The 8,239-nt window shown below is 48.6% G+C and overlaps 1 protein-coding gene across 1 annotated transcript in view; it reads right to left on the bottom strand.

The window, feature by feature from the left end:
• Nucleotides 1–2,943: 2,943 nt before the first annotated feature.
• zbtb1 (zinc finger and BTB domain containing 1) overlaps nt 2,944–8,239 on the bottom strand; it is a 9,564-nt gene continuing 4,268 nt past the window's right edge. The window contains exon 2 of the mRNA XM_014330060.2: nt 2,944–7,342. Coding sequence (XP_014185546.1) covers nt 5,323–7,338 — 2,016 coding nt within the window. The 5' untranslated portion in view covers nt 7,339–7,342 and the 3' untranslated portion in view covers nt 2,944–5,322. The remainder of the gene's footprint in view (nt 7,343–8,239) is intronic.

Raw genomic sequence — 8,239 nt, 5'->3', positions numbered from 1 at the left:
CTATCCTTTGAAGCACCGCTCCTCTCTAAAACAGCAATAAGGATAATTATTAGGCCATTTGTAAATAACAAAATAACTTTATAACTTAAAGCAAATTTGGGAAACATAAAGTCCGAAGTCTTTATATTAAGGGCCATCAGTCAAACAATACTGTTTGGTCTGGGTCTAAACAGAGCGCGTTGTGTGTGATGTCTTCTTTTGCGCATGCGGGCTGCTTTGAGGGTTCACACTAGAGCTTGTTTGCTGTCACATTGTATTTGTAGTGTGAACAAGCAGAGAAAAAAAAAATTGGATTTGATCAAAAAATCGGAATTGAGCATTAAGCCCTGCAGTGTGAACGTAGCCTAATATAGCGGAGGGTAGGGCTGGGCCATATTATACCGTTCACGGTAATACCGGTATAATGTTAGGCAACGATAGGAAAATGAAATATCGCGATAGAATGGGAGTAAAACGCGCATGCGCAGTGCCTTTGTTTTCATACGCACATGGCCGATTGTTGAGTGAAACGGATGAACCAGAATTGGTTTGTAAAAATGGTGCAACTTCCGTGATGTGGAACTGGTTTGGTGTTTGTCCGTCAGATACACAACAAAGCACATTTTTTTGCAGAACATGCAAGCGGCCATCGTTATTGTCATATTTGTCGGACTAAGATGCTCTTAAATCTGGGAGTAATCTGGGTCCTAAACTCCTTATGCTTCAGGTCAAACAACACTGCAGCATCACTTAGAGTTAAAAACTGTCTAAATTCTTTCATCTTTAATAAAACGATCAGCATTGCTGCTTTACCAGGTGTAACTATGAAGTTTAACTTCCAGGCATCCATGAAAACAAGTTATTACATTTAACGGAGTTAGAAGTTAGCAGGAAGCTAGCGGAAGTTAGCTCGCTAGTTTCGCTAGTTACCTAAGCATGATATAGCATGTTCTGACAGAGATTTCTGGAAAAATTCAAACGTACAGCTCTGCTATCACTTCCAACATAAATGAAGACAGGAAACTAAACAGCAGTGACGTTTGTAGGGTTACTGAAGTTGGGCTAGCTGGTATATAATGATGTGCTACGTGATCGCTAGCGACACAGCTATGTTAGCATAACATAAACAGTGAACTGGAGGACGAACACTAACACTTTTCCACTTATAAAAGTTAACGTGAAGGTTTTTCATGGTTAGAGACAAATGCAATCGCATGGCAGGATGCTGTAAACGGACCAAACTTCAGTCAGGAGAACAACTGAGATAATCCATCCACAATACGAGGTTAGTCATTAATATACTGCAACAACATGGGAATAGAGCAGCTGCCAGAGAATTCAACATTAATGAATCAATGGTACAGAAGTGGAGGAAGCAAGAAGAATGAGTTTAATAAAGTTTAATTTATCTGACTGCTTTGTTTCGCTTAATGTGCCTTATAATCCCGTGCACCTTATGGTCCGAAAAATACGTGCTGCACACTGCAGTTTAATGTTGCAAAGCACCTCTTTTTAACTTCAGTGGATATTATACATGGTTATGCTCAGGATGTGTCAGCCCATTTCTACTGGAAATGCCTTTTGGTTAAACTTTCAGCAAGGAATTTGCATTTGCACTGTTACATTTTTATAAAGCTTTAATGTACATAAAAAACAGCTTCTTGTTTAAGTGAAGATAAATGGAAGGTTGTCTTTTTGCGCTAGTAATGTTGTGGAGCTGTATTTTGTCTCGCATCAATTATATCGTTATCGCAAATTTTCAAATATATATCGTGATAAATATTTTTGGCCATATCGCCCTGCTCTAGCGGAGGGTATTTTCGGCCGTTTCAATGTGGACGCACAACGTGAAAACGATAGTGTGGACACGGAGCGTTTTCAAAAGAAAACACAGTTTTCAAATTTATCCGGGCTAGTATAGATGTAGCCTCAGCCATTTGATTCATGTTACAGCAGCTCATAAGTGAATGAACAAGTGAATGAACATGGTGCAACAAAAGTACTTTTAGAAGTACAATTTCCCAAAAACTTACATTTATTTAAATTTACTTGAGTAAGGTTGGGGATTGCCACCTCAGCATGCAGTCAAGTCTTGCTAATAACCTAATTTTAATCAGGTGTGTTGCAGCAGGGACACATGAAAAAGTTTCAGGACACCAGCCCTCAAGTTTGACACCTGTGCTCTACAGGAAGCTGTGAGGCTGATGTTGAGGACTGGACTTTGACACCCTGCTGCAGAGGAACATTACAGACCCTCCTCTTGTGGATATTTTAATCCAAACAGAGACAAAAGTCTGGATTTAACATTTTCAGATTCAAAGGTGATCTGATGGTGGAGATGGACATCTGCGGCCTTGTGTTGATGACATTCTGATCAAATGTTATTTTTATGTCTCATCTTCAGAATCTTTAGAAAAATTAAAACAAGTATTTCTGAGTGAGATGCAGTTTCCTGGAAATATTTCAGAATAAAAGCCTCACTAAACACTCAATTTGAAACAGGAAGCGCTGAGGTTGCATGATCAACATCAATAAAAATCTTCAAAATAATTGTGATTATATTCCAATCAGATAGGAAGGTCAAAGGTCAGCTGAATCTCAGAGCCCATGTGACTGAAAAACATTTATGTGGAGCATTTAAACACCAACACTGGACCTGTTTCCCGCTGGCCTTCAGTCAGAAACGATCACCGTTAACAAACCAATAATCAATAACAGCTGCTTCTTCTGTGGTATCCTGTCAGGAAACCACAGAAGCTAGAACACAGCTACAGGTGATCTCTGTGAAAAATGTGAGCATCAGTCCAAACATCAGCTGATCAATGAGCTGATCCTCCCTCAGCCCTGACATTAAAAACTTCATGAAGCAGAGAAAAGATGAAGCTGCAGCTTGAGGAGGAGGTGCTGGTAAATAACACTGAGCCTTCATCCTCTGTGGGATGGAAACAGAAGCTCCACCCACAGTCAGGTTCACTCTGTTTATTAAGAGTCGTGGTCACAAACAGAAAAACAACGCAAGAAGAAGAACAAACAGCTGACATCGCTAGCTTTACTTAAGACGACATTCGTTTACACCTGGGGTAACCAGGTGGACCCGCCACCTTGGTCAGATCCACCCGGTCCGACCTGAGCCGGCTTAAACTGGTCTAAACTGGTGAGGCGTTAAAGGGGCATGTCCCTGACTTCTGTTAGTGCTGATTAGGTGAAAGTTGAATTAGTTTGAGTTCAGCTGGAGTTTGTTTGGTTTCAGGTCTTAGTCCACAGGAAACAGTCTCACTGTGAGCCAGACGAGAAGATGATGATGAGGGGGGCAGGGCTGATTGTCCAAGCAGCCGCAGAATCATTTCATGGAGCTCATTCTGATTGGTTCTGATAGTCTGATTTACTCGAGCCTGTAACGACTGGTTGGTTCTGAGCAGCTGGATCCAGTCCGATCCCGTACTGCTGGCGAGTGAACACTTCGAGAGACTTGTAAGGCATCACAGGAGTTCTGAGGGTAAGAGTCGAGGTGACTGGTTCTAGTGTTTAGTTGTTGGATTTTTCATTGGCCGGTTCAGTCTGAGGGGGGGTTTGTGACCTTCCGTGCCGGCCCGCCCCTCACACATCGCCGTGAGTTTGACAGGAAGGATGGAGTGTTACAGTAAAGGCACCAATCACAGAGTGCGTGGGACGGTGACAGAGCGAGGAAGCCGTAACAGGCTTTAGTATTCTGGGAAACATCCAAGCGTGAGGCAGCGCACCCTTGCAAACAGGAAGTTCTCTCCACGCAGATCACAGGGGCACCGTTTCAGCAGATATACTAGTTTGTATTTCCTCTGGAGATCACACTGCGAGCAGCACAAGCGCTAACCGTGGGTGTGGGCGGAGCTTCGACGGACTCATTTTAACCGGTTACTATAACGTTTTTAGGTTGTGATGACGTCAGTTTAGCGTGTACGTGCTGAACCTGAACTCTAGGATCCATGAAGGTCCGCAAGTCCTCCACTTGGTCCATTGGACGGAAATGCTACGGTCGACTCGTTCAGACCTGAGCTGTAACGGGTGGAGGGTGGTGCCTCCTCTAAGCGACTGCGAGATTCCTGCACTTTGATACGAGCAGCTGATTGGCCATCACAGCTGTCAGATATCATACATGCAATTATAACTTAATAAAAATAATGTTTAACTATAAAAACGATCAGTGCCGTCAGCTGAGAGCGTGATTGGTCGTGCAGGCACCAGCTGACGCCACGTCACCTTCATGGTTTGTTTAGAGAACAGAGCAGCTGCGTCTAGACCTGCAGCCAGTTTCAGGTAACGTCTTAAAACAGAAGCTCAGAGCGCTGCAGAACCACCGCAGCTCACACCGGCCTGTGACGGCGCCAGTTTCAGTAACTCCTGACGGTTTTGAATCAGCCAGAAATGTCGCTAAAGCGTGAGTTCATAGGGGTCGTCTGATTGGTGGGTTTCTGTGGATTACTTTTGGACCTGAAATGTGATTAAAGCTCAGAGAAGGCCACATGACCACATCAGTCTGAGGCCGCGATTTGAACCGTACACTCTGCGAGTCGGAATTTAAGGCAACATGGCGCCTCGTTGCTCTGAAAATCACGCAAGGGCAGTTTTGAGTTTCAGCTCGTGTTTAAACATTTAAAAAAAAGAACAACAGGAAACGTGAGCTATGGGCGACCAATCAGATTTTACGATGGGTTCAGTTATTTGTAATCTGTTTCCTGGCGTGTAATTCATTGTGCAGCTCATTTTGGCCTTTAATTTTGTCAAGGGTTAATCTCACAGAGCCCCACGAGGCGACTGCTGTTGTGACTGTGTGCCGTAGGTTTGCGTAAAATAAAGTTCAATTGAATTGGAGGATAAAACAACTGTTTGTGCTCTAAACAGCTTCCCTCCTCCCTCCAGAAAAGGTCTGCCTCTCTCGCCACCAAGTTCAGCTCCAATATGGAAGACAGAAGCTTCCTGTCACGCACGGTGACTACACCGTCATCATGGAGAGAGGCAGGCAGTGGGTGGAGCCTGTGTGCCACCGCCCACCTCCTGCTCTCCATGTATGGACAAATAGCAGTCGGTTTCCAGGCAGCATGCTGTTTGCTATTTATTCAGAATCAGCTCTAACACGAGGCTTCCTGTCCTCAGGTATCTACCAACCCACCAGCTTCCTGTTGCGCAAAGCCTCAAGCGGACAGAAGTCACTAAGGCGCGGCTGGACCCGCAGCTCGCAGTGTGACACCCGGTTAGTTTGCGTACGGCTTCAAAGTGCAGTTCAGTCTTTTTGGTGTTCAAGTGCATTCTTTGTTCTCACATTTATGGCTTCTTAGTAACAGACTCGTGGACATGGCAGCAACGCTGTTATAGTCTCTTGGTGTGTTTGGAGTTATAGTGGCTCCGCATGTCTTTGCGCAGGCGGAACTTCTCACCGCACACGCCACAGATGTACAGGTGGACATCCATGTGCTTCTCCAGCTGTTCGCCACCCGGGAAGATCTGGAAGCACACCTGGCAGATGGTTTCCCCGGCTGACAGGTGGGAGATCATGTGACGCACGTGGTCGTGTTTGAGGAAGGTCCCCTGGTCACACACGGGGCACACGTAGCGCGCCATTCCTTTATGCATGTCAGTGTGGAGGCGGAGTTGGCGCTCACGCAGGAACTGCTTGCCACAGGTCTGGCAGGTGAACTGCTTCTCCTTGGTGTGGACAGTGTAGTGCTCGCGCAGGTGGCAGCGCTGGTAGAAGCCTTTGCCACAGATGCTGCAGAAGTGTTTGCGGCGGTGATCGGGCTCGCCGCCTTCCTCCAGCATGGTGGGCCGAAACAGCTCCTGGTCGTGGCAGGATAGAGCGTGCTCCAGCGCCAGGCTCTCGTTCTGGAACAGCAAGCCGCAGTGCGGACACGCCAGGTCGGCTGCCTCCAGCAGCCCCTCCTCCATCCCATGCGGCTCCTCCAGCAGGGACGCCTCATCCTCGCCATGGGAGTCCGACTCAGCTCCATGGGATTCACCGCAGCGCTCGGCATGCTCCTGCAGCTGCCGGCCTTTGATCAACACTTGGCCGCACCTGCCGCAGGCACATATATGCCCCATGTGGTTGGACAGATAGTGCGCGGACTTGTCCTCCTCCAATAACAGAGCGCCACACACCTCGCAGGGCGTGCCGTCAGCGTCCTGCTTCTCGTCTTTGACCTTCTGGAGTTTGGCGGGGATGCCGGAATCATTGCCTTCGAAAGGCTCGCTGCTGTTTTCCAAACCGGAGACACCGGGCTCGGGTTCCGATTGCGTTTTCTCCCTTAGCGCTACATCACCGAAGCGTGCGCTAAAATCTCTGGCGGCATGCTCGCCAACACGGACCACCTCGATCTCAGGGAACATGCTCTCTTCTGGTTCGGTCTTGATGCTCCTGGTGGACCCAGGCTCGCCGTCTGCTCCGCCTAGGACTGACCGGGCAGTCTTGGCCTCAGGCCAGTCGTCCTCGCCTTTACAGACGACCCGGTGTTCCTCCACGCTCTCTGAGGCGGAGCTCTCTGCTTTACTTGAGTCGTTGTCACCCTCAGTGTTGCCTCGGGATGGGTGGAAGGCTTTGCGGTTGGTACACGTGAGGATATGCTCGATTAGAAGCTTCTCGCAGCTGAACACGAAGCCACAGTCGTCGCAAGTGTATGTGCGACCGAACCTAGGGCGGTCCTTCAGAGTTGAACTCCTACCACCTGACCGCTTCCTCAGGTCACATGGTTGCTCGCCTGCTCCGTCTAAAACTTGCGCCGCCACAATCAGAGGAGCGGTTGCCGCCTCTTCAGTCGTGGCTGGCCTGCCAACTGCAGCAGGAACAGCAGGAACAGCCGGAACAGCCGGACGCCCCGTGCTGCTAGTGACGGCCTTCAGCAGACGCTCCCCTTCAGGTGCGGCGGGCCGCTGCTGTTCGTACATGCGCACGCCAAACATCATCTTCCCGCCAGCAGGCCCGGCGGAGGAGCTGGATGAGGAGGCAGAGGAGGACGGTGTGATGTTGGAGCTCCTGATGTCCCTCAGGTCCTCCAGCGAGTCAGGGATGTAGTACATCTGCAGATATGCCATGGACGCTTTCAGCTCCTCAAACTCGTAACTGCCCACAACGATGCGCCCGAGGTACATGAGCTGCAGGATGAGGTCGAAGCACTCGGCACTGATCTGTATGTTGCTCAGGTCCAGGCGGCCCGCTCCCTGCTGGTCCCGGATGAACATCATCCTGAAGTAGGAGCTGCAGGCCGCCAGCACCGCCTTGTGAGCCCGGAAGTAGATGTCGCCGATGGCGATGAGGCAGTCGCACAGGAAGCCCCACTCGCGCTGGTTGTTGAGTTGCTGGAGGACGTGATCGCTGTGGCTCGGCCTCGCCATCGCCCTGTGGACAACAGAGGAAGACAGAGTCAGAATTTATGAGGCAGCAAGGTCGTCTGCGGTCAACTTTCATAACGTGTGAGCCGGCACGGGACAGTCGGGCCTGATATGATTCATCAGCAACTCTGACTTTAATTAGAGCCACAAGTTCACACACCGAGCACGCTCAGATCAGCTCCCAGCTTCACTTACAGCACTGCAGTGATGAATCAGTATTTCCTTCTCAAGAACACACTGTTCAGATTTAACATGCACGCGCACACACACACACACACACACACGATGGCAGGTCTACTTCTCACCTTTCTAAACTCACTGTGGGGGAGGATGCTTCACCTCCCGTTGGCTATTCTCACAGTAAGTGACACCCCCCCCCCCCGTTATGTGACAGATGTGTTTGTATTGCAGGACAAGTATACCTGTACACACCCCAAGTTACTGCCTAAATTAAAGGTCCACCCTGACCCCACCAACACCTGGAGAGTTCACAGCAGATGTCCTGTGGACCAGGTTACAGTAATCTGTGAGCCAGATGTGCCCGACACACCCGACAAATCTGGATCTTTAAGTTGGACTCAGAGGAAACTGCAGATGCAGGGCACATCTGGGCCAAACCGCTCTCTGAGAACGCTCTCTGCTCACTGGTTACCCGAGCCCTCATCGGCGGATATACGCCAATAACATCTGCAGCAGTTCCAGATGTGGGCGGAGCTAAAAACAGGTTCCTGTGCTGCAGGAGAAAACCGGTCGCATGCGGTTTTCTGTACCGTGAAGTAGAGCTGGGCGATAGAACGATAACGATATGTATCGCGATATAACTTTTACTCGATAGAGAAATTAAGCTATCGCGATAGACCTCGCCGCTCTTGTCCTCCAAAAAAAAAAAAAAAAAAAAAAAAAA

This window comes from Haplochromis burtoni, unplaced genomic scaffold, assembly GCF_018398535.1.
Source record: "Haplochromis burtoni strain Fernald_Lab_line unplaced genomic scaffold, NCSU_Asbu1 Contig_661, whole genome shotgun sequence".
NCBI lineage: Eukaryota > Metazoa > Chordata > Actinopteri > Cichliformes > Cichlidae > Haplochromis > Haplochromis burtoni.
This window is presented reverse-complemented; position numbering and strand designations above follow the sequence as displayed.